Raw genomic sequence first — 26,355 nt, 5'->3', positions numbered from 1 at the left:
TTCTCCTGGTGCCCCTCATCTTTACCTGTCTGTCCTTTCCTTGAGCGTATTCTACCCAGGGCCCTCCATTCACTGTGTGTGACACAAGGCAGGTCCCTCAGCCTGGAGTGGCCTCCTTGCACTAAGACTTGAGATTCTGTGAAGTGCCACCTCCCCAAAGTTTTTTGAAATCCCTGGGACAGCATTTGCTTTCTGCCTCCACTGAGCTGCCACTGTGTGTACCAGTTTAGGGTACTCGGGGCCAGTCAGAACTGGGTTAGCCCCAGTTAGGCCTCTGAATCTGTCTGAGCCTCAGTTGCTGCACCGTAAAATACAGTAGCACTTGCCTGTCTGTGCCATGGGGATGAGGAATGAAATACAGCCAATACCCAGGTCAGTGCCTGGCATAGGCAGGTGCCCACTAACTTGCAGCTGTTATTAACTCATTGCTTATGGATGTTGGCATCCCGATTCTCCTGCTAAACCATGAGGTCTCTTGGGGGTGGGAGCGTTGTCTAACACCATGTGAGTGCTCAGCGTTTGGCCTGGGGCCCACCTTAGCATACAGTGAGGACTCTGTGGATGCTTGAGAAAGAAAAGCAGGCAGGCTCCTTGATTGCCTATGAATTGGGGTCTTGCAGTTGACGTGGAATCAGAAAGCTGTCTCTTGAGAAAGTTGCTGCTCTAAATGGAGACTTGTTTATGCACTGCACTGAGTCCAAGGGCAGCCAAGATCCTGGAGCGCAAGTTCGCCTCAGTGAGTCTCCACAGGGGATGGCGACAGAACTCTGGCCTGCAGCCTCTCAGAGGCCTCAGCACACCAGAGCAGTCCCTCGAAGAGTGCAGAGTGACAGGCAGGGCTGATGGACTCGGCCGTAATTGCAGAGAGGGCCTAAGAGCTCTGTGAAAAGACCCACATGGCTTTTTAAATCCTGAGGAGAGCATAATTGGTGTCATCGAGTGTGTGTTCTCGTCTCCCCTCTGGTGCCACAGAACAGGGGGGCTCAAGGGAAGACCCCATCACCGCAGATGACGGAGGGAAGGGAGAGCACACTGGGCTCCCTGACTCAGATGTGGGCCTTTCCCTCGCCCTTGGGCTGAGCACAAAATAGCAAGTGGTACAGGTTCTGCCGGGCAGTGACAGGCCCTCTCTGCTCCCTCCAACGTGACCATTGTTCTTGTTCCACGCCCCCTGCTTCCGCAGAGCTCACCACCCGCTTCTTGGGTGTTTCTGTGCACGCCTGGAAAAGATGGTAAGAGAACTCCAATTAGTCAGTCTCCTGGCTTCTAGACAGCTCCGGAAACCAGACTAGATAGAGGAGGAGGAGGTGGGGCCTCATGCTTGTGTTGCATTGGGTTTATCTCCAGGCTTTATCTCCGAACCTCCCTGCCCTGCCCTTGCTGGCCCGCAGCGTCCACCCAAGAAGACCCCTGCAGCCTTGGCCTCTGCCTCGGCCTCTAAGGGATACCTGAATTCAGATGTCCGTTGAAGCACCTCAGTCAGGAGTCGGGCCTTTTTCCAGCAAACGTTTTAACAGTTCAGATGGGGATGAATGTCCCCTGTCTTTCCTTTGATGTGGTGCCCTGGAAGTTGGCTGATTTTCAGCTGCATGCCTAATTAGGAACAGCCACCCGCCACTCCTGTGCAGTTCCTCACTCACTCTGTGGTGCTGGGTGTGATTTTAACACCTCAGACCTGACTGAAATAGATGCCCCAGCCTCCAGAAGATTAAGAACTAGACAGTCTGATAAAAGAGATGTCAGGAAGCATCGGGGAAAGGCAGGAGGAGGAGTCCGGCCCAGGAGTGAGAGGACCTCCAGCCTCATCCCTGCTACTTTCTCCCCATCCCCAGCTCTCAGTTTCCCGGATCTGTAAAATGTAGTGACTAGCCTGCTGATCGCTGAGACCTTCGCATTGCACACAGGAGTTGATCCAGAGCAGGGCTCCCACATGGAGGCATGAGACTGCCAAAGCAGCAGCGAGAATTGGAAGTTTGGGATCCAGAAATGAAAGTAGGTTTAGAGGTTGGTGTTGAAACCCTCCATCGCGAATGCAGGGTTGGCCCGTCAGGTTTCCGTGAGCAGACCTTCTGTGGCTCTGGGAGATGAAGGGTCATCTCAGGGCAGGAGGGGGTCTTAGGATGGGGTTCCCAGGAAGCCCAGCAGTGGCAACCAAAACAACAACAACGTCCACAGAGTACTTTCTGTGCATCTGGCACTGTTCTAAACATGGAAGGTATATGAATTCACTTAACTCTCCTAAACGTCCTTCCAAGGTATGTACTGTTGATCCCCCATCCAGAGATTTGGAAACAGTGGCAACTTGCCCTTTTCCTCTGCTGGAGCCAGGCCTTGGGCCCAAGCAGTCTGGCAGAATCCGTGTTTGCAGCCACCACACCGTGCTGCTGAACCTGTCACTCACCTGGACAGGTTTTGCCTCCCTCCAGGTGGATGGTGCAGGGCAGCCCCAGTCAGTGGAAGGTGCATCAATCTCGTAAGGCAGCCCTAAGCTTCCAAGTCTAGTCTGCCCCCATCCCTGGCATCTCAGGCATCGGTCCTGGTGACCTCCAACCCATGTGAGAGAGGTCTGGCAGCACACCCAGGCACGTCCACACTGGCTGAGTAGAGGTTTCTTGGCCTGGGAATGGAGGCCTCTGTGGGCCACATCCCTACTGAGCTCTGCCACCCTGTGATTTGGCATCTGGTGTGGATTCCCAGACAAGCCCAGCTGGGAAAATTAGAGGTGAGGGGCCTGCAGGCCAGCGTCTATCATTTCCAGCTAGGCTTCTGCACGTCTGTGCCAGCCTTTCTCTGCCCAGCTCCACCCTGCCCGGAGGTTCTAAGACACCTCTCCTTAGACACTCTTGGGGGTGCCATCCTGTGGCATTCAAGATCATCCAGAGCCCACTTTCGCCTACCTCCAGCTTCCTCTCCCACCAGGCCCTCTGGACAGCCCACCTTCCCCATGTATTACCTTGTGCGTCCAGCCCCTGTGCCTTTGCTTCACTCCTTCCTCCATCAAATGTCCATTTTCCTCGCCACACCATTGTGCAATGACCTCATGTCTAAATTCCTTAAGCTTTCCCACGTTTCCCCCAACTGCACTGTAGTATTATGTCTGCTCCCTGGTGAGGATCCTGAGCCATCTCCGTGCTGGAGGCTCTGGCCCTCCCTCACCCAGGGTGTCTTGAAGACCAGGATCATGTCTCCATCTGGCTCTCGTGCCAGGCATTCAGTAGATGCCTGGCTGGGTGCACGGAGTGGTGGATGCCAGTGCTGCCAGAGGAGGCTGGGTGCTCCAGGGATGCACACGGATTTCCTCCCCTCCCATCTCCCAGAGACCTCCTTTTCCTGTTCCTGAAGGGAAGGTAAAGAGGTATAGAATAGGTTTCTTTTCTTCTAGTCTTTTGGCTGGTAAAAGATATTGACCGTAAAGTATGTTGCACATTTGTTTTCATTTATATGTGTATTTATATGTGTTTTTATTTATATGTGTATCCACCTGCTTTCAAAATATAGATTTGGGGACGCCTAGGTGGCTCAGTCGGTTGAGCATCCAACTCTTGATTTCAGCTCAGGTCATGATCTCACAGTTTCATGAGCTTGAGCCCTGCATTGGGCTCTGTGCTGACAGCATGGAGACTGCTTGAGAGTCTTTCCCTCTCTCTCTGCTGCTCCCCTGTTTGTGCTCCCTCAGTCTCTCTCAAAATAAATAAATAAACTTGAAAATACAGATTTGAAGTTGTCCATAACTTTCTTAAATGTATATAATGAGGCCATTATAATGGAAATCAAAATCCACATTGAAGGAAGGGCGAATGAATGGATACAATATCTAAGATAATGTACTTATTGAAGTCAAGCATCAGAATTAACCCTGAGCTTCCTGGCAGCCAAAACAAAGAAAAGTGGGGGTGGGGGGCTGGGAGGGGGCGGGTGGTGAGAGGGAAGCAGCACAGAACTGGTGAACCCTGGAGCAAAGTGTAGCTTGTTGCTCATGGACTTGGGGAACTCTAAACCCTCATCAGACCCACTCAGGAGATTCTTGGTTTGCACCAAGCTCTGTCCTGGGCCCCTTACTCAAGATAATCCCCTCACCCTTGCTTCTCCATAGCCACAATCCTTGTGCAGCATGCCCGCCTCCCTCTCCTGGCTCTGTGCCTTTGGTGAGTGTTCCCAGGGTCCCTTCCAGGTCTTAAGTCTCTTAATTCCAGAGAAAGTACTGTTTTATTTGTTTGTTTGTTCTCGTTCTCTTTCTCTTTATGTAGTTCCACTTGAAAACCTTTCTATTCCAGAGATTAACAGAAATCCCCACCTGTCAATTTAATGTTTCTGCTCCCTGCCTAAGAGGCATGAAATCACAGCCTGCCACCAATATTAAAGGTCATTTTCCATGAACTTATAGATGGTGAGGTCCAGATAACTTGTGACTTAAAACATATGGTCCCCTGTTAGATCAGTCTCTGGACCATCAGAGGTCGGTCTGGGTAATAAGGAGGATAGGCCTGGTCATTAGGCGGGAGACAGTGATGTCTGGTAAGCTAACCTGATGCAGTGGCCCTTGACTTCTGGAGCCCCTGGCAAGCCTTTCCTGGGAGAGAAGATGCTCTCTAAATGAGCATCTTCTCAGGAAAAGGCAGCTGCTTCCGAAATGCACATAGCTCCTGTAAGCCCATCTTGCTTAAAACTGTATTTACTTTCATGTTCTCCTGTCTTAATTACCTTTTTTCTTTACTGGCGTCCTTATTCATTATTTAAAACAACTTTCAAAAATAATTATGCAATAATTCCTTCCTCCATGCACCGTAGCTCTTTACTTTCCTGTATCAGGTTTTCGGCCCTTTATTCATTTGTATCTGTAGTGACAACATTGCTGTCATCAGAGTCTAGATATTGTGGGCCAAGTGTGTGATGACAGTATTCAGCAGTTCCTAAGCAAGGTCTAGAATTCCCTTTGGGGCATCGTTCACAGTGGCCAGGACTTGTTTAGAAAGCCCACATTATACGGTTTGCTCAACACATAAACAATCTTGTATTTTACTTTTTAACTTAGCATAATTTCATGCATGCTTTTCCATGTAGCTACATAATCTTCAGATTTATCATTTTAATGGCTGCTTAATATTCCATCCAGTTAGCGTGCCATAATTTACTTAACTGTTCCCAATTGTTGCAGCCTTAATGAAAATTTGAATTCACCATGTACTACAGGGGGAAGCTGGTTTTAATGATTACCATTATAACAGCCCCTGCCCTAACTGCATGCCATTAGTAACCCAGCTTTAGGAAGGCGCAGATGCTTTTGGAACAATAAATTCTGTAGGAGAGGTGTATGCACAAGTCCCTCTGATTTAATAGCTAATCTGTTCACTGCACATGTTTTCCTTTTATGCTGGTGTTTATGTAGAATATCTACCTCTTCTGCATATTGTGTAACACTAAACTACATGCATTTGGCATATTGCTCCCGATACTTTATCACTGCTGTCAGGAACTTCCATAAATTAACAAGAATTTGGGAGTAAGGAGTGGTTTCTGGCTGTCGATTGTCGTTCATTTATCCCACCCACACTCTTTGAAGATCTGCTTGCAGCCAGGCTCTGTCAGGGAGAGAGCAAAGGCACTTCCGATTATTGGAAGCCCACAAATGGGCCTCTGTGAATTGCTTTGTGGTGCCCAAGAGTAAATGGTGATTCTCATGTGAAGTGCTTTGTAAACCGTACAGTGCATTAAATGGTTGCTGGTCTTGCTGATAAAGTAGAGTGAAGAGGAAGGTGGTTTTCCTGGGTCAGTGTCCATCAGCTGTATCCCCAGTGTCCTCAGACCTCGGAAATTTCCAAGGACAGGAGGCTAGACTGCACTTCTCAGAACCAGCAAGAGTGATGATGATGACCCCACAGAACAGATTAGATAGTCTGGTAGGTTCAGTGAGTTTCAGAGTTGTCTATAGTGCCTTACAGTTGGTGTTCACTTTAAAGTGACCAAATCCTACCTTTCTTTCCTTTTTTTTTTTTTTTTTTAAGTTTATTTATTTTGAGAGAGAGCATGAGCAAGGGAGGGGCAAAGAGAAAGGGAGAGAGAGAATCCCAAGCAGGCTCCATGCTGTCAGCACAGAGCCCAACCCAGGGCTCGCTCAAGCTCATGAACTGTGAGATCATGACCTGAGCTGAAAGAGTGGATGCTTAACCAGCTAAGCCACCCAGGTGCCCCTGAGTCCTACCTTTTATAGCTCTTCTCTTTTCCTCTTCCTCCCCCATAAAAAGAAAAACATCATCCCTAAAACTAATAAAACGATCCCAGTTTACTCATGGGACCCAGTAAAGCCATATTTTGCCAAAGTACAGGACATCTTTTCAGAGAGGACAGGATTTTCAGGGCCCTGAGAAGGTGAGAAGGTTTTTCCATTTTCTTCCTCTCTCCTTGTAAAAAGAGAAAGTGTTTTCCAAAGAAAGTATCTCTGCGCACTGCCTACACCCCCACCGGCTCTCCAGCTCAGGTCCCTTTCCAGCAGAGAGAAAGCAAGCCTTGGGCCAGTACCTACCTACTTGGTTTTGTTCTCATTCATTCTTTTTATGTGTATCAACTGTTTCTAGTAAAGGATAATGACTTAAGGATAGTGATGTAAAATTTTTGTAATGAATTTACTAACTCTAAAAAGTGAGGCAGCATAAATAAAAATGGAAAGTAAGAACCCAGGCGGTACCTGCAAACAACAGAATCAACAGCAGTTGGTGTGTGTGTGACTTAATGAAGTCTGGGAAACACTACCGTAATGTTATTTAACGTCAACGCTAACGGCACTGGCGCCGCATCAGCTGGCTTCTGTCGTATCAGGGCATGTGCACACGGAGTTTTGCCATCCCCACGAGCTGGCCCTGGACCATGAAGCCCAGCCTAAAAACAAGCTTTTGCTTAGAAAGGCTGACATCACCATGTGTTTTGTCCACTGCTCTTCAAGGCACATAAGTCCCGTGGGTTTCTACTGTGTCTTTATGCCATCGGAACTCCGATTTGGAGAATGCCTCCAGAGTCCTTTTCAACAGCTCACTCTCAACGATCCTCACCCCTTTTATATCAAGCCTTACCTCTCCCCTCTCATCTCCTTGGACCCAGTGTTCCAGCAAAAGTGGACAGTGAATAGACCAATTCAGCCTTAAATGGAAAGGAAATTCTAACACACACACTACCACGTGGAAGAACCTTATAAACATTATGCTAAGTGAAATAAGCCCGTCACAGATGGGGACAAGTACCATATGACTCCTCTTGTAGGGAAGTATGTAGGGTAGGAGAGTGGTGTCTCCCAGGGGACAGGGAAGGGGAAGTGGGGAGTTCGTGTTTAACTGGGACAGAGTTTCAGTTTGGGAAGATGAAAAAGTCCTGGAGATAGATGGCGGTGATGGTCGCACAATGGTGTGGATGTACTTAATGCCACTGAACTGTACCATAAAAATGGTTAAAATGGCAAAGTTATGTTATGTGTGTCTTTTACCACGTGAAACAGAAAGGCAGTGAGCGGTCTTCTCCAGCCACACTGCCTTGCCTCAACGTGGTCCGACCGCAGGGAACGCTGACCCTCCTGTTTTCACTTCCCTTGTCATTCTCCCCCCCTGCCTCGCCCCTCACAGGCCCTGCACTGAGCCCTTTGCTACAGAGAATTATGGTGATTTAGATGCGTATGTCTACCTCTTCTGGAAACAATGGGCTTCCTGAGAACAGCCTCTCGAGCAAACCCTCCCTTCCCTGTGTCCCATGCAGGCCCTTCACACAGGGGGGTCTAGGATCAAAGCAGGTGAAGTGTCACTGTTTGGCTCAGAAGCACCTGATTCTGGCATCCTAGCATCCATCTTCGAGCCACCACCGGCCTCTCAGAAATGAGCAGCTGACATGGATGCCCCTGTCTGGGGCCTGATCTAAACAGGCAGTCACCCCTCAGCCCACAGAGGGCCAGGCCTTGGCCTCCCTTCCAGAAGATTCGGAGCACCCCCACCGCCCCACTTATTCAGAAGTAAAGCTGGGGGCGTCTGGGTGGCTCAGTCAATTAAGCGTCCAGCTCTTGATTTCAGCTCAGATCATGATCTTGTGGTCCCTGAGTTCGAACCCCACGTGAGGGCTTGTGATTCTCTCCCTCTCTCTCTGCCTTTGCCTCACTCACACACACTCGCCTGCTCTTTCTCTCTCTCTCTCAAAAATAAAGGAGTGAAGCTAGATGTCTGCTCTCAAGTCCCTCGGATGTGCTAGTGTGTTAGACTAGTCCTAGTGGGGAGGCCTTCTACTCATCTGTAAAGTGAGGGGGTGAGGGCTCTTTGTGATATCAGAACACACCTGGAACATCATGTGCACATCTGGGCCTGTCCTCACAGACTACAGTGCACAACCAGATGGCCACAGTGAGCCTTCTGGTTCCGTCATTAGGTCCAAGAGCCTGAGATCTTTGTAAGGAAACTTTGCCCTGTCAGAGCAGAGACACTGCGTTCAAGGGATGGGGAGGAACAGGTAAGCGCAGTAACAGGCCTGTTGCTGTGCAGTCCTCACCTCCTTGGCTGGGACTGAATTCCCGTGGGTGTCACCTGACAGATCCCAGATGAGGAAGTAAGTTCCGCACATCCATTACATCCCTGCCTCCTTCCTTGTTGCTTGCAGAATTTCAGAGGCAAGAAAGTGTCCGGTCCCAGCACAAAGGCATCCAGTTATATGACACCCCTTATGAACCTGAGGGCCAAAGTGTCGACTCGGACTCAGAGAGCACGGTCAGCCCCCGACTACGGGAGAGCAAGCTGCCCCAGGACGACGACAGGCCCGCCGACGAGTACGACCAGCCATGGGAGTGGAACCGGGTCACCATCCCAGCTCTGGCAGGTAAGGAGCCGGTGGCCCCGCTCAGAGGGCGCTGCTGACCCACGCTCAGTAGTCGCCTTTGGTAAAGAGGGTACATGCACTGGTCCCTTTTGCTCAGGTAAACCCACAGGGCTTCGTTTGATGGTCCGGCTGGGCCCCTCAAAGATGATGAGGGTCCTAGAGAGAAGGGAGGCCAGGTCAGGCCAAAGGGAAATCCTAAGTCTGGCCTCCAGGCCCTCCTTTCCAGTCTTTCCTAGTCTTCACAGACGGCTCCGATGATTTCATTGTCTGACTGTGTTGGTAGTGCTCTAGTTCACTGAAGCCAAGATTTCAGAAGGAATTTTCTTATAAACTAAAAGAAAACCAACTGCAAAGCGGTTCCCACTGAGCCTGAGGGAGCCCAGTGCTTCTGTCTATTTGTGTGGATGTGATAGGCCTGGTATACCTAGGGCCACCACGTTTCCTGTTCCAGCTTTGGCATGAAGCCCTGGCTGAGAATGTCAGGTGCCCCCCATCTGCCTCACTCTGAGACTGGTTCTCTAGAATCTGGGTATCTGTCACAGCACTAAAACTCCTCTCCCACAGCCTTTTGGAAAGCTGCCTGCTACATGTGTCACAGGTCTTAAGTTTATGTGCTCACCCTCTGATTCTAATCCCAGCCTATTGGATCCATGCCAGGGTTATGATCTAAAATTCAGAAAAGGCATTGTTTATGATCATGAAAGGTGGGAAACAACCTGAATGTCCAGCAAACAGGGATTGATTCAGTGGAATATTGTACAGGCGCTAGCAAGTGATATTGACAAAGAGTTTATAACAACACAGGAAAAATGCTTATGTTTAATGTTAAGAGGTGGAAAGCCAGATGCAAAAGATTTCTTATGCATCTAAGAGTTTAGGCATATGAAAAAAGGGACATTGAATGACTCATTTAATTCTTGCCACACTGAAGGTCAAAAGGCGGGGGGGGGGGGGAGGGTGGTTTTAATTTTTAATTTAAGATTCATTTTTGCCTGAAATCTCTCTTTTTCGTACTCAGCTGGACACTTCCTTTCTAGTCCCCAGCAGCGAGGCCTCGGCCCTACCCCTATCCTGAACAACAATTGATGTTCTAGCTGCTCAAACACATACTACTCACAGTTCCCTGGACGTAGTGTGCATTGTGCAAATTCCATTCCTTCTGCCTAAGTGCCCTTTACTGCCATGGAAAAAACCTTGTGCCTCCTTCCAGGCCCAGCTCACACGTTGCCATCTCTGTGAGCCCTTCCTGGGACATAGCTGTGCATCCCAAGGGCTTTCTTACTGTGTCTCTGGGCCTGTTGAGCTTCTTGCACTCAACCCTGGCATGACGTTTCTCTCATTGTACGGTTAGCCCTGTCAGTACCAGTCTCCACCTGTCAGACTTTGAGCACCTGGCCGAGAGCCAGACATAGGAGTAGTCGTGAGGTTGAAGGTCAGGTCGCTCCCATGCATTTCACAGCCCCCTGTCTTCCTTTGGCACAAGGGAATCCAAGGACTGTCTCTGTCCCCTGGCATCGCCAATAAGGGGCTGTGCTCTTCTCCTGGCTGTGAGGGGAGCTGGAATGGGGCCATTGCTACCCAAGAGCTTACTTTCTGCAAACACCAGTTTGATTAAAGGGCTCGTGTGGCAGCTCTCCCAGACACCCAGGGCCTGTGGCATGAGATAGCACTGAGACAGGTGGAGGGTCTCACACTCTCCTAGACTGACCACCTGTAGGTCCCTCGAGGGTAGGGTTACCTTTGAAGCTCTAGTCTGGTCTGGCACCGTGCTGCTCACAGCACGGTCCCTAGACCAGCAGCATTGCATCCCCTAGGAGCTGGTGAGAAATACAGGGTCTTGGGCCCTACCCCAGACCTACGGAGTCAGAATCTGTTTTAACAAGACCCCCGGGTGATTTGCATGCATATTAAAGTATAAAAGCACTTAACCTATAGGACCTCAAATGTTCTAAAGGCTCTCAGACCAGAACTTGCCCACTTCTGCTCAAAGGTGGTTTTAGAACTCCTGTACATTCTATACAAAGGATCACAAGGTCTCAGCTAGAACCGTCTCCTTCTAAGTTTCTGGGCCGCAGGTGTCCATTCTGGACGTGGCTTTATGTCACTGAGTTGCTATCACAAGTGTCATTATAGGTCTACTTCTTAGGCTGCTGAGAGAAGACAGACTCAGAATCAGGTCCCTGTCTGTGTCTCATCAAGTCACTTATCTGTGCATGGCCTGCTCCAGAGTATAAACCAGCTGTTCTCTTTCCAAGAAGCTTTTGGCTTCATTCTGATTTCTGGGGCCTAGAAGGAAGCTGTTTCACTCGGGCTGAAGGGACGCTATGAGCACCTGTCATTAGTCATGACCGGATGCCTCCCCATGTCTGAATAGCCCGTCGGTGCAGTGTTCGTAGGTAAGGAGCACCTGGTATCCTAGCCCAGAGTGAAGGTGGAGTGAGAGGTGGATGGGCCACTTTCCAGGTAATGAGGATGAGTTGAAGTGGCTTGAGTGGATAACTCAAGTGCTGCCATGGTCCCATTTGTAAACCCAGAAGTGTGGCTGCCCAGGATTGAAGGACGGTGTCCTGTGTGAGTCAGTAATGCACGTACATGAGTATGTCCGGACGCACACACTTCAGCAAGTCATTGGTGTCACTGGGGAGCAAGGCAGTGCTTGGCTAGGCCCTGTCCTCCTTACAACACCCGTTTGAAATGGTTTCTCTAGACTCTCAGGAAGCTCTCTGATGCTCACTGAGACAATGGAGTACAGGAGCTGGGAAGTGTCTGCGTATGGGATAAAGTTGGCTGGGCAAAATCGTTACCATCTCTTTCCTCCCTTTGTGTTCTCTGGTTCTGCATGTTTAGCCTGGATGAGGGAATCTGGGCAGTGTTTTCAAATTTCCAAAGGGTATGGATTATGAGGGAGCCCCAAAGGGCAGAGCTGGACCCACCAAGAAGGAGTCACCAGCATTTAGGGTCCAAGTGAGTGGTGAGAATCTCATTTACACCTGGAAGTATAATGAGCTTCCCCTCACTGGGAATTTGCAACCAGCAGCTCATTTGAGGCAGGAATGATGATAGAGGCTTTGCCCAGCAGTGGGGGGTTGGTCTGTCACTTTGAGGGTTGTGTCCATCCTTCAGCACCCCACCATGCTGATCAGAGACAGGGAGAAGGGAAGGCCTCTGAATTATCTCCATGATTCAATCTATGATGCAAAAGCACTTCCAGCCTTTCAAAGTGCTGTCCTATACTGCATTCATGGAAAGAGGCACTCTCAAAAGAGTTCTTTGGCATTCTCCATAGAAGTAACCCTTCCCAGCCAGCAGCTCCAGACCAGCCTTTATGGAAGTCAGGCCCTTCCCAGCTCAGCCACACTCTGGCAATCTGGGGGCCACTGCCTCTAGAAGGCTCAATTACCACCCCCCGGTTGTGGTGAAGACAGATGTTGCAGGGTATGAAGTGGTCTTAGCTTCTTGGGTATGAAAGTCTTCCCTCCTAGAATTCTCTGGCCAGGTGAGTGAGAAATACCACAAGCTCTCCAAAAAACCTTGGGCCTTCACTGCCTGCTTTTCCTCCAGGAAGCTGACTGTGGCCTCAGCCAGAACCTCCACCTGCCCTGCACTGGAGTTCCTTCCCACACTCGTGGCCTTTGTTGATCCCAGCCCGCAGAACAGATGCCTGGTCAGGTTTCTTGCACCGCCAACTGCAGGAAACAGACAGGCTGCAGCTCCACTGTGCACAGAGAGGTGGCATGGCTTCCATCAAGCTGTCAGCCCCCTTCCCCATGGCAGAGACACCTACCCTTAGAGCTGGCCAAGTTCGGTTCCCAGCCTGCTTTGACTCACCCCTTGGGAGTCTTTACAGCGACAAATTGCAAGATAGCAGGTGGGTCTAGAAATGGCCTGTGGCACTCCCTGCCCAGTGTGGGGCAGGAAAAGCAGCCTAGGGTGATTCCACACTGTCTTGGGGCAGCGTGGATTGGTACAGAGGGTCTAACCAGCCCTGGGCCTTGTGGCAGGGATTGTGACATGGACAAATGGAGCTTGCACAGGAAGTGTCCACACAGGGAAGGGCAGAAGAGCTGAGAGGATAACCTAGAGAAGCAGACATGGGCTCAGGGTGGCATGGATTAGGTGTCTTCACATCTCTGAGTGGCCACTGGGAGGATGAGGATTGAACCTGTCTTAGGAGCCTCCCATTTTCTCACCCAGGAAATGTGTCAGCAGCAAAGGGTCCTAGTGAGGCTTAAAGGACACGGCATCAGGAAAGTGCTGGCATCTACTGAAGCACTTTCTGCCTGCATTATCTCCTCTAATCCTCTCAGCCACGCTCTGGGGGATTAGTTTCCTCATTTTACTGAGAAAAAAGACTAAGGCCCAAAGAGAAGGGGCCCATAGCTAGTCAGCCACAGAGCTGGGATGTGAAGTCCAATTCCAGAGCCCAAGCCCTAACCCAGCGGCTGTCTGGGCTCCCTGCTGCCGTCAAAGATGCTGCATAAGATATGGTTGGAGCCCATGGGAAATGTCACCTGCCTTTTGTTGCCCTTGTACAGATTCCTCCCTATGTCTACATCTGGGAGGATACTCTCCTGGGGTGTGCGATCCCACCTGGAGTGGTTCCAGCTGAGGATTCTGCAGGAGCCCAAGTTCTGGAAGTTCATGCCTGTGTGGGGGGGCTAAGCAGAGCCATCCCACGGGCTAGTCATGCTCTGCCACCACTCAGCTCCCACACCATGGCATCCCACTCCCTCTTGTCCAGCTGGGGAAACTGAGGCCTGGGGAGGAGAAGAGAACCCCCAGAGACTTCATAGCAGAGCCAGTCAGGCCATACACAGAGGATAGATCAATATTTTCCTTTTAATCCAATGAGTACTGTTAACAGCTATATCCTTAATGGTTTGTAATTGCTTCTGAGAAGCAAATGATCAGAGTGCTTGGTCAAAGAGCCAGGTGGCAGGGAGTGTGTGAAGGGTGCCCTTGAGATCTTTTAAGGGAACAAAGTCATTTCTTTTTTTCATTTTCGACTCACTGTCTGAAGATTCGTTTCTGTTGAAGCTACTTTTTGGGCGATGCCCTGGGTTCAGCCGGCAACAGGTCTGCTTCCCAGCAAAGATAAAAGACAGACAAATGACTCAGTGCTGAACATAGTTATTTGGGTATTTATCTGTCTTCGCCACTAGCTTCTCAGCGAGTTTCTCTGCCCTCAAAAGCTCAGGACAGGGGTGCCTGGGTGGCTTGGTCGGTTAAGCGTCCGACTTTGGCTCAGGTCATGATCTCACGGCCCATGAGTTCGAGCCCCGCGTTGGGCTCTGTGCTGACTGCTCAGAGCCTGCAGCCTGTTTCAGATTCTGTGTCTCCCTCTCTCTCTGCCCCTCCCCTGTTCATGCTCTGTCTCTCTCTGTCTCAAAAATAAATAAACGTTAAAAAAAAAAAAAAAAAAAAAGCTCAGGACAGTGTTTTGCATGTCAGGAGTCAGTGGGGCAGTTGAAGGAGTCAGACAATCCCAAGTTCATATGTCAGGTCCACCACTCACCAGCTGTGGGACCTCAGGCTGTTCAGTCTCCGAGTCTTAGCTTTCCCATCTACAAAACGGGGATGCTCACAACGCTTTTCACACTGGATCCCTGTAATAATTAAGGGAAAAGATCTGGATGAAAAGACTTTGTTAGCCCTAAAAGGTCTCACTTGAGAGCATGGTTGTCAGTGTTCAAGGAAGTCCTACTGTACTAAATAAAATTCAATTTAATGTTAAAATAGTACCCCATGGGGAGGTACTTCGAAGGCTCAGAGGCCCCACTTACAAAGTCCATTCCTCGTTACGCCTGGCAATGAGAAACATGGATGGTGTGGAAAGCAGTACTTCTATAGGAAACCGTAATCTCTATTCCTATAGTAGTTCCAATGGTGAGCCACCCAGTTTTTCTATTCTTCAGTCCTTCCCAAGGATTGGACCACTGGTCCCTGGGTGTGAGAGGGTCCCCATTGCCTTTCTCCCTTCTGTCCCCCTCCCCATTCTAGCCATGACACACTTGTGAATTGGTTGGCTTGCCCCAGAGCAAGCAGGGGACTCACCCAGAGGAAGCATTAAATAGATTGCTGGGTCACACTCCTCAGAGTTCCTGATACAATAGGTTTCAGGGACGAGGCATGAGAATTTACATTTTTAACAGCGTCCCAAGTATTACTGATGCCACTGACCTGAGGGCTTCACTTTGAGAACCTACAGTGTACCCTGTATATGTTACATGTTAGGTACCAGGATCAGGGGGAGTTAGAAAGGGGATATCACAGCTCAGCTCAGTGGTAGCAATGCCACCTCCTCCAGAGAGCCCTTCCTGGATATCTCCAGTCCCTTGCCCCCCCCTCATCCCAGGTTGGGCTGGGACCTCTGTGCTTCTACCACAGCCTGTACGGGGTGCATTGGTTTATTCTGGAAGAGCCAGATACACACTTGCAGGGGAAGTGCTAATGATGTGTTGGTCACCCCACCCCAAAACTCAAGAGACACCCTGTTGAGTTTTGACACCTGCCCAACCTCATCAAATAAGGCTGAAAGGGCAGAGAGAGGGCAAGTAAAGTCCTGGATATGTCTATTTCCTCCACAATTCTGAGTCATCTCTGAACCAGCTCAATTGACCAATTTAAAATAAACCTATTAAGGTAAAGGGACAAATGTGGGAAGGACAGGAAATTCACATTTAGAGAACACCACTTACGAAGCCCTGCAAGGTGGGTGTGGTTTCATTGTCCTCACACAGGTGACAGGGCTCAAGCTCAGAGAGGATGAGCAGCTTGCCCACAGTCGGACAGCAAATGAACCCAGGTCAGTCTGACTGCAAAACCTTTGCTCTTTCTATCGCTGCATTGACATCTCAAGTGTGGAGAAGGCAGGTCTGAACATTCCCTTTACCTTGTGCTGGTGCAATGTGCCTTTGGTTGCTGTGGAGCAGTTGCACCCACTCCATGCTGACCTCGTGACTTGTCACTGGCAAGTGCAAGTGCTCTGAGTCTGGTAACTCTGATATTATGTGCATCAGACACTTCCTCTGGGCTTGCTGCTCCCACCAAGCCCCGTGACTCATCGTCATGCACTCAGAATAAACAGGCTTAGCCCCTGGAGAAGGTTCCTCGGGGAGTCTTAGACCTGCCACTGTCACCTGGCACACCGAGACACATGCCACCTCCTGCTCACCATGGGCCCCAGTGGGGCTTTTGTGATGCTTCCTGTCCCTTGCACAGCTCCCAGAATACCTTGGGCCTGCAAGGAAATTAACAATTTTGTTTGTATGGGGAGCTTTTTGCAATGTAATGAGTAACAGTTGTAATTAATGTTTAACACGTATGAACAGCAGGTCTGTAGAGAAAAGGGGGGTTTAAATGACTACGAAGAGAACTGGGATCACTCACTTCCTTTGGCTAATATCTTACTGAGGGACAGGTTTTTCCAGTTGGCTTTTCTACTTGACATATGAATGAATTAATTCATTCACTAGCCCCCCCCAGAAAGAAAGAAAGAAAGAAAGAAAGAAAGAAAGAAAGAAAGAAAGAAAGAAAGAAAGAAAGAAAGAAAGAAAGAAAGAAAGAAAGAAAGAAAGAAAGAAAGAAAGAAAGAAAGAAAGAAAGAGAGAAAGAGAGAGAGAAAAAAAGGAAAACACTATTGTTTAATAGCTTTGGTTTGTCTACTAATTACATTGATAGATAGAAATGTTCCTTCGAGTGCCTTTGTCTCCTGTGTAACAAAAAGCACAAAGATTTGATAGAATCTTTGCTCTTCTGTTTGGCAGGGCAGACATCTTCATGTCAATAGAGATTTTTGTAAGCTCTGTGAGGTCAGAGACTCTGCCTGGCTTGTTCACCCCTCCAGAGTCCCCACCTAGATCCATGCCTGGCACATAGTGAACATACAGATATTTGTTAAGTTATTGAATAAATCATAGCTCAGGAAAACCAACCCCATGACTGCTTCAGCTTGCTGGAATACCTAGGTAATTGTGCAGCCTGCTCACACAGAGATGGTTTATTTTCATATCATTCTTTCATGCTATATGCCTGTCTTCTCTCCAAATGTGGCTGAGGGATCTGCACCTGGACAGGCATTTTTGCCTGGCTGTTAACTGCCGCAGTTGCTACCTCTGTTCTGAATTCCTAGGAAGAAGCCAAGAGTGTGTCCCTGGCTGTCTGAGGATTGACCCAGGAGTCCGGATACCACATTGCAGGTGGAGAGAGTGGTGTGCTAGTGGGTGGCATGCAGCCCCCTGAGAGCCATGCACCTGGCTTGTCCCCTCCTGTCACTCTTCCTTTTCCTCACTGCCATCTCCAGAGCGATGGCAGCAGAGACATATAAACAGCTTGGTGGGGGCTTTTGGGCTCCTGGATGGGGGGACTTGTTTCCATAGATGCCCACCATGCAGGTCCTCTGAGGCTTGTGGATGGGGGGAGAGTCTCTTTGCCTGGCCGTAGGATTCTAAGTGAGCGTCTGTGGGTGTCTGTAGGTGTAAACATCAGGAAACCTGCATCAGACACAAGCAGGCGTTCTGCATCTGACAGGTGAGCCCGACTCAGAACTAGTAGAGTACATATGAACTCAGGTGCCAGAGCCACGGGGTCTGGATTTAAAGCCCCGTGCTGCCACTTGCTAAGAGGGTGACCTGGGGCAAATTGCCTCTGTTTCCTCATCTTAAAATGGGTGGTAATTGGTGCCGAGAGTTAGGACACAGTCAGTGCTCGGTGGATGCAGGCTTTGGTATCACTGTCATTGTTAACTATGTTTTTGAGAATGTGTTACACTGTAGACAGGATTTGTGCTGACCTTGTTAGAGGCCTCTGGGATTGAGAAGACTTGGGTTGGAGTCAAGTTCAAATCTAGCTGTTGACTTGGGGCAAATCAGTCTCATTTCCAGCCCTCCAATTCTCATGTATAACATGAGTTATGACAAAAAAGATGGCTTGCTTCGGCAGCCATCAAGGCCTCTGCATTTGGATCATCCCATCATTTTCATCAGGATTTATCTTATTTCCCAGAGCCGAGCAGCAGCCCTTGGGATGGGGTCTTTGCACCAGACAGTGGTGCCTGTTTCCTATGGGGGGTGCAGAGTAAGAGGATGAGGACACACCCACCCCTTGTTCCAGGCCCTCCTTCCCCAGCCCAGACTTGAGTGTACATGCATGGACAGAGTTCCTGGAACCCAAGCAGCATCCCGGTGCCTGCTTCAAAACCCATCCAATGCCCCGCTTCTCAGGGAGTCACCACTGCCTCCCTTCACAATGGAGACCTCTGTTCTCAGACACTGCCCAAAAGATGTGGCAGCGTAGTGCCCTGGGGCTTGCATGTGTCTGCCGAGGTGAACACAGAGGCCTCTTGTCGGCAGTCCTGGAACACAAACCAAACATTTGCTGAGCTGCCTGTTGTCTCCCAGTACCTGGAGGTGCTGCTCTCACGCACAGGGCAGGTGGGGTGGGGGGAGGCGGGGAGTGAAGCCTGCTCTTGAACTGGAAGGAAAGGGGGGGCCTCACCTCTCTGGGCTTCGATTTCTCCATCATTAAAATGGGAATTCTAATACTGATCTTGCCGTGAGAAGCACATGAGGTAACCTAGAACATATGTTTAGAAAGTTGAAGCAGCAAAGACCGTTGTCGTGGGAACAGATTTTCAGTCAATTGCAAGTGTTTGCACATTGTCGTGAAAGTCTGTGGTGTTTCCAGAGGCTCCAGGTGTCATGTGGTCCGCCCCAGCTCCCCAGACCACTGCACTGTCTCCCTCCTTGCCCCGTCTTGGGGGCTCACTACTGCCTGGGCAGCAGCCCCTTGTATGCTTCTCCACCCCTCTCCTCACACTCCCTTCCCCCCTCACACACACAGATAGACTAGACTAGAGTTGAGGCCTAGCTGTTGGCAGAATGGAAGCGTCAGCGCCAAGGACTGTGTGAAAGGGGTGCTTTGGACACCTTCATTCTAGTCCCTGTGGCCTTGTGTTTTCAGAGTATAGGGCAGGCCCCTCCTGTGAGCCCCATGTGATTTACAAAGTTTTCATTTCTGCTTCATCCACAGAAGGCCTAAAAAAACCTCTTCAGTGGGCTGAGAACTCCTTGCAAGGCCTTGTTTTCAGTTGTCTAATCCTTGTTGCCTTTGCTTAACAGACTCTGTCCTGCATAGGTTACTGGGAGGGTCAGAGTCTATTACTAACTACCTCCATATGGTATATGGTATAGGTATATGACATATACCTTTATGGTATAGGTATTGTCAACCCTGTTTTACAGAAGCGATAGCTAATGTTCAGAGAGGCCTAGAAACTTGCCCAAAGTCACACAGTAATGGCAGAGGCAAGAATCAAACATGGGTCTTTCTAATTCCATAGTCCACACCCTTTCCGTGATGCCGAGCCACTATGGTTCCTCCATTCCCTGGCCTTGGTGTAGCCCATAGGCGGTTCTTTATTTATTTATTTATTTTTTTTTTTAACGTTTATTTATTTTTTGGGGGACAGAGAGAGACAGAGCATGAACTGGGGAGGGGCAGGGAGAGAGGGAGACACAGAATCGGAAGCAGGCTCCAGGCTCTGAGCCATCAGCCCAGAGCCTGACGCGGGGCTCGAACTCACGGACCGTGAGATCGTGACCTAAGCTGAAGTCGGACGCTTAACCAACTGAGCCACCCAGGCGCCCCAGGCGGTTCTTTAAAGTCGGCTGCATGCTGGCTGTGCAGAAGTTCAGAGGAGGCTGAGGTATGAATGAGGCACAATCTCCATTTGGTTCTGAAAAGACACCTACCTATACTAGAGACTGGGGTGGGATTAGACAATGGCATATACTGGGGATGTAGGGCACAGAAGAGGAGAAGGGAATACTACCTGGAGGGTCTAGGTCAAAACCTCCCCTAGGAGGAGGTAGCAGTGGAGCTGAACTTTAAAGAATAGCTAGGATCGTGCACCAAGAGATAGTGAAGAAAGGGATTCCAAGAGGGCAGGCAAGGCAAGGCAAAGGCCTAGAGGTAGTTGGTGGATTTGGGAAGTGGCTGGGGTTTTTTTTGTTTTTTTGTTTTTTTGTTTTTTTAAGTTTATTTATTTATTTTGAGGGAGGGAGGGAGGGAGAGAGAGAGAGAGAGAAAGAATGAATCCCAAGCAGGCTCTGCACTATCAGCACAGAGCCCAACACGGGGCTCAATCTCACAAACTGTGAGATCATGACCTGAGCCAAAACCAAGAGCCAGTCACTTAACTGACTGAGCCACGCAGGCACCCCTAGGGGACTGGCCATTCTTTGTGACCGGAGCCAAGGGCTGGATGTGGATCCCAGAGGGGTTTTGTAGGGAAAGGTGGGTCCAGAAGGTTGGACTAAAGTCCAAGTCACTGAGGATCTTGAGCACTAGAGTGAAAAGTTTGCCCTCCATCCAGGGATACTGGGGGCCAGCAAGGGTTCATGAGCCCAGCAGAGCTGTGCTTTAGAAACCTATTGGCTTTTTGGAACTTGTTTTCTCTGACCAGCCCTGAACGATAAACAAGAAAGGAGCTAGACCCTGAAGGAACACATTTATTTCATCTAAGCAAACGTTTACTAAATACCATCTCCGTAACAAGCACTACTTTAGGTTTAGGAGCAAACAAGAGATTGGAGAGGAAAAAGAGAAAGAAAATAAATCCCAGGCACCGTGTCCCCACAGAACACCCAGGCTGACTGGGGAAGAGTGGGAGGGGTGTCCGTGGAGCTGTGCCAAGTGTTTCTGGGGAGGAAGGGGCTCCCAGCAGGCAGTATCCAGGGAAGCATTGTGGAGGGGTGGCCTTTTGCCAGGTCTTGGAAGCTTCTAGATGTCATAGAGATGGAGTAGGAGGGTGCTCATCCCAGGCCTAGAGGTGGGAAGCAAACCACAGACTGAATGAGGGAGGCACAGCCCCTGCCTGACCACAGGGAAGGAGGACCTGAGGGGACAGAGGGGGAGCTGGTAGTGGTGACTCAGAGGCCTGGGCTCCAGCCTTGCCTTCCGTACCCCCATCCCACCCTTTAGCTTTGAGACCCTTTGAGGTGAGTTCTTCCTCACCTCTGAGTCCCGATCCCTCACCCATCACACACGGGGTGGTGGGGCTATTGTGAGAGTCAGAGCCAATGGGGCTGCCGGGCACACCGTCTCCATTATTGGCAGTGACTAAACACAAGACCAGTTGGTATAAAGTCTGTAATACAAGTAGGAGGGGACCACCAGAGTTGGAGACTAATGCAGATGGAGGAAAGGCCTCCTGGAAGGGCAGTGCTGGGGGGCACCTGAGCTGGGTCTTTAAAGGCTGAGACCTGTTGTTAGACCGGAATTTTTGGAAGGACATTTGAGGCCTCTCACGTCTCCCACTGCCTCCCAGGGCCTGGTCCTGCCCACCTGAGCCTCCTCTCCCTCCTGCACAACTCTGACTTCCATTTGTAATTGCCTATAGGTGCAATTAATTAGGTTCTGTCGTTCTAATGACTCACAGGGGTGGCATATTTTTTCTCTAAATGCAGATATTCTTTTGAGGGTTTGTGTCTTTATCTTTTGCAGAAAATCACTAAATTAAAAGAATTGCCATTTTCAATTGCAGATTAAAGAGAAACTTAATTAGAAGGAATGAAAGCAGTTGTGTTTGGAGCTTTTGTTCTTAACATTTTTTTTTCTTTTGCTGCTGAATCACTGTACTTGCAGTTGGTGTATTTTATTTTAGGTGAAATGATTTGCCTAATTAAGCCTGTCATTCATCACCACCTGTTCCCTCTAAATATATGGCTATATTATTAAGCTTGCAGGCGAATGTATAAATTAATTCAGTGGGGAATTACAGTGTTGACTGGGATATTATTAGGTTTTATCCAGTTTATCTGGTATGAAAACCGATATTTTCTTCCAATAAAGTGAAACAACAGCTCATTAAGCTTCTTCATTCATTCATTGGGCACCGGTTATGTTGCAGGCATGTGCGAGGCATAGGGCACAAGGGTAAGTGTGGTACAGCCCCTGCCCCTGAGGGTCTCATGGGGCACCAGACCACGAAACTGGCCATTAGGATGCCATTAGGAGCAAGGTGAGTCTGGAGAGAGGGTGAGGTCAGGGAAGGCTTCCTGGAAGAGGTGGCCCCTGAAGGGCAAGTGGAGTCAGTTAGGTGAAGAGGCTGGCAGAAGCTTGTGGGGTTGTGGCCATTCAGGCAGAAGAATGGCCTTGAAGTGCTCATGGTACAGACTAGGCTGGACAGACAGCCAGGTCAGTGGCTGTGCTGCAGAGCTGGGGTTCCTTCTGCGATCAGTGCTCCATGCTCCATGCCTGTCCTCACCTTCCGTGCCAGGGGGTATGTGGTAGGATTTTATATTGACAGAAATCTCCAAATTCCAATTTTAGTCCCAAGGTGAACATGTCTTAAAGTTCCTCTGGTCTCTCCTCCTCTTTAGCCTGTGGCAAAACTATACCTAGAGCCTCATCTTCCCCCCCTTCCCAACCTCTTCCCACATCATGCCACTTCCCTGCCTACTTCAGCACTCTTAGTCCCCTGGGCCAGAGGTCTGCTGAGCAGCCCCCTCTCCATTCCTAACAGTCTCAAAGTTAGCAGAGGGAGGGATTGTGGAAGAGTGCACACTGGTCCATGATCCCTGGCCCCCCTCTCCCTCTGTGCCCCAGATCTCCTGTCAGTGGAGCATCACAGAGTCTTGGCTGGCTCAGCCCATGAGTAGTCAAGTCCTTTTGGAGTCATCTCTTAACATCCCTCCCATCACTGAGGCATTCACCTCCATTACTTTCCCTAACTGGTCTCCCTGCCTCCCTGTTTGCCCCCCACATCCCCTCTCCATCAACAGAGTCAATCTGAGGATGGCATTCCCTGACTGACCTGTCCATAAGATCAAGACCCAGCTCTTTAGAAAAGGGCTGTGTGACCAGGTGCTCACCCCTGCCCAAGGTCACCCATCCAGAGCTCTGCAAGGCAGGTGATTCACCTCTTCCCAAGAGGTGACCACCTCCCCCCCCCACCCACCCAAGAACATACACCATTTGACTGGTTGCCATGAGGGCTGGTGTGGTTCAGCAGGAGCCCTGGTGGGAGAGCCAGGCTGCTGGGAAGCCAGGCAGGGGCCCATGGTGACATGTGCCAGGGCCGCAGCTCTGGGCTTCACCCCCTCACTACCATGGTGAAAGCCCAGGTTATCAGCAGATGGAAGAGGGCTCTCTCAGACACCCAGCCCCAGGATGTGTACCTTAGAAGGGCCTTGTCATTGTTGTCTGTCCCTGTGGTTGGGACAGAACCGTAGCCTGAGAGGAGGGCAGAGCCCCCAGCAAGCCTTCACTCTCTCCCCTCCCCACACTTCCAGTCCTGGTCTCCCAGCCTGTCAGTGTCTCTAGGTTAGAGTTTGGCCTCTGTCCTCCTTCCTCACGAATTTTAATTATGATTTTCTGAGTCCTCACCTCCTGGAGAATGCCAGCCCTGTCCCTCTGGTGCTCAGGCCAAAAGCCTGTAGCCCATCGATCCTCTTTCCCGCACACTCCACTGGGAATGCACAGACAAGCCCTGTCGGCCAGTCCAGCAGTGGCATCCTCACTGCTCTCCTTGTGCACCTCTCTCTCTCTTTCATTTATAAACTTTTTAAAGAGCAGTTTTAGGTTCGCCGCTGAATTGAGCAGAAAGTGCAGGGAGTTCTGATAAACCCCTGTCCTCCACCCTTTTTGGCAGAGCCATCCTGTTCAAAAGTGCCAGGTGAGACCCTCCCCATCAAAACATCAGAATGACTCTCCCTTTCTCTCAGAATAAAACCAAAGTCCTTCACAAGACACAATGCCTGATGATCTGGCATGGTTTCCTCCCATCAACCCTCCATTCCCGCTGGACTGTATTGTGTCTGTCGCCCGAGGCATGTTCACACCTCTGGGCCCTTGAACTTGCTCTTCCCTCTGCCTGGAATGTCCTTCCTCTGGGTTTTCTTCATGGCAGTTAGAGCAGCTGGTAGGTATGCTGTAGCTCAGACCTATCCCCCTTACTGTGTCTATCCCTGCCCGGACTCTAAACTCCTCCGGCAGGATTTCTGTCTGATTTGCTCACTGCTCTTTCTCCAGCCCTGACCTTGCCTGGCACATGGGAGTGAGTGTTGAGGAGCGGAGCAGGTTGATGGACGGGCTGCCAGCCTCCCCTGCAGTCATGAGAGTGAGCATGCACACGTGGGTCCGGCATGTCTAGAGCCTTCCATTAGCAGGAATCTCCCTTCCCATTGTTTCCCATCATGGTTAATGCAGAGTGTGTTTTGGAGGGATGGAAATGCTTTGCAGTCCTGATGGATGATCTTGCTCAGCGGCAGAGACCTAGAACAAGTTCACCCACATTCCACTCTCCCCACAGTCAGAGCTGGGTTTTCCCACCACCTCTCCTGAATGTGAGGTTGACGGCTCGCCACTTCTGTGCTTGCTCTTTGGAGATGGTGTGTCCGTGGGCCTGCAGCTGGACCTGGCTTTGGGAGCTTGTTCCGCAGGCCCTGGCCCGTCTCACTCTGTGTGCTAGGCCCTTAGGAAGTTATTCTGTCATCTGATCTTCACAGTACTGTGGTGAGATGGGAAATGGGGCCTCAGAGAAGTTGAGTAACTTGGCCAAGTCACACAGCTAGCCACTGACAGTCTTGGGAGAGGAACTCAGTTCAATTTGGAAGCTTGTGTGAAGTACCTGGCACAGTGTCCACACTGAGCAGACATGATAATAATAAAAGTAAATATTTATTATAACGTTAATTAAATAGAACTACATGCCAGGCACTGTGCTAAACTCTCGGTGATGTCACCTGCCTGAATCCTCGCAACAACCCCATGAGGTAGCGACAGTTATCATCCCTTACAGAGAAGGAGACCAAAGTCCAGAGAGATAACTTGCAAGGTGGACTAACTGGTCTTCAGGAATGCTTCTGGCAACTCCGGGTTCAACTCCGTGTTTTCTTCCCTTTGTGGGATATCTCCAGGGTCCTGCCCTTGAGAAACATCCTCCCCAAGTCTGTGGGGGTGAACGATGCTCCCACAGGCCCAGAGCCGGGAGGAAACGTATGGCGGGGCCTGCCCCCGTGCTGTGAACTGCTTCAGCCTCACCTGGGTGCTGGGTCTGGGACAGGGCTCTCTGCATGTGGGGCGCCCATGCAGAGGGCACTGAATGAAGAGGAGCAGACATGGGGGGTGCAGCATGACCCTTGAATGGAACTCTGTGGGCTTATCCCAGAAGAAAGGGAGCAGATGTGGCTGGTGTGCCCTGCAGGGGATGGGAGTATGGGAGGAGAGGAGCCACTTGGAGGCAGAAATGGGAAACACCTGCCCGCCCCCCTCAGAACTGTCCAGGGAACTGAGCCCTCATGGGAGTGCCATGCCCCCCTTGCTGGAGATTGCAGGGGGTGTCCTTCGGGGATAAGGCTGAGCTCAGTGGCCTCTGGAGCCCCTTGAATGCACCATCTGGTTCTGACAGCACCTGTTGTGGGAAACTTAAGTCTCTTGAGCCATGTTCGTTCATTGCCTGGAGTTCTTCCCCCTGTGAATCGTAAAGCCCCAGTAAAAGCAGTCGACTATTACCCCACTGTGCACCACCCAGTAACCTCTTGGGTAACACTCTGGTGACCACACACTTTCTTTCTCCCCCACAGCTCAGTTTAACGGCAATGAGAAACGGCAATCATCCCCCTCACCTTCCCGGGACCGGCGGCGCCAGCTTCGAGCTCCTGGAGGGGGCTTCAAGCCCATCAAGCATGGGAGCCCTGAGTTTTGTGGGATCTTGGGAGAAAGAGTGGATCCTGCTGTCCCCCTGGAAAAGCAAATGTAAGTTCTAAGGGAGCAAGGCACAGCCTCAGCTGCAGTTCATACAGTCACTGCTAAGGCTGAGAGAAGATCAAAGCCACCATCAAGTCAGTGGCTAATGAGATTAGGATACATGTCTCCTGATTCTTAGCCCCATGCTTTTTTTCTTCATACTGTATCACCACCTTTACTTTGGACTATCATAAATTGGATTCATTTTCTAGCTACATTGATAGTTTTGCCTTACATCTGCTTGGCATTTGTTGGGCAAGGATTTAAGGCTCTAGATTTGGGTTTTCTCAGCCTGTTTCCCCTGAGATTTCCCACCTCGTGACCCAGTCCCATCCCTGCTGCCGCCTTCCCTCCCTATTCTTCCCTAACACTGTCACCCCTCCCCTTGACCATGGTGGTCACCTCCCTTCTCACTGTGTGCATGCCCCTGCTCTGCTCTGAAACCTTCAGTGGCTCCCCATCACCTCCAGGATAGTCTCATCTCCCTAGCCTGCCGCTCAGTCTGTGAATTGCCCCCAGACTGCTTTTTCGGTGTCTCGTCATTCCATATACCTGGACTAAGGTGAGCTTCTCCAGGTACTTGATAAATCGGGTCCTGCATCTTGTGCTGATACCTTTAGCTGTATCATCCTCTTAACAAGCAAATGTGCGATAAATGGGGTTATCATCCCCATCACGTAGCTGGGAAATCAAGACTCCAAGAGGTGCACAGCCTTGGGATATCACAGCCCACAGTGCAGAGGCAGGATTGGAACTCCAGCCCTGTGC

The 26,355-nt window shown here is 50.1% G+C and overlaps 1 protein-coding gene and 1 long non-coding RNA gene across 3 annotated transcripts in view; one reads left to right on the top strand and one right to left on the bottom strand.

The window, feature by feature from the left end:
* Positions 1–26,355, top strand: part of SHB (SH2 domain containing adaptor protein B) — a 136,523-nt gene that overhangs the window by 79,430 nt on the left and 30,738 nt on the right. For both annotated transcript variants that reach the window (XM_086683538.1, XM_086683537.1), the window contains exons 3-4: positions 8,623–8,838; positions 25,425–25,596. In XM_086683538.1, the coding sequence (XP_086539664.1) occupies positions 8,623–8,838; positions 25,425–25,596 (388 nt within the window). The remainder of the gene's footprint in view (positions 1–8,622; positions 8,839–25,424; positions 25,597–26,355) is intronic.
* LOC147574920 (uncharacterized) lies at positions 20,329–25,584 on the bottom strand. The gene is made up of 2 exons (XR_015242851.1): positions 25,467–25,584; positions 20,329–20,662 (listed from the first exon to the last, which is right to left on the bottom strand). It is a non-coding gene; the product is annotated as an uncharacterized LOC147574920 (long non-coding RNA).

Source organism: Puma concolor, chromosome D4, assembly GCF_028749965.1.
Source record: "Puma concolor isolate L17-30 chromosome D4, mPumCon1.1.hap2, whole genome shotgun sequence".
Taxonomy (NCBI): domain Eukaryota; kingdom Metazoa; phylum Chordata; class Mammalia; order Carnivora; family Felidae; genus Puma; species Puma concolor.
Note: the sequence above shows the minus strand (reverse complement) of the source record. Positions and strands in the feature narration are given on the sequence as shown.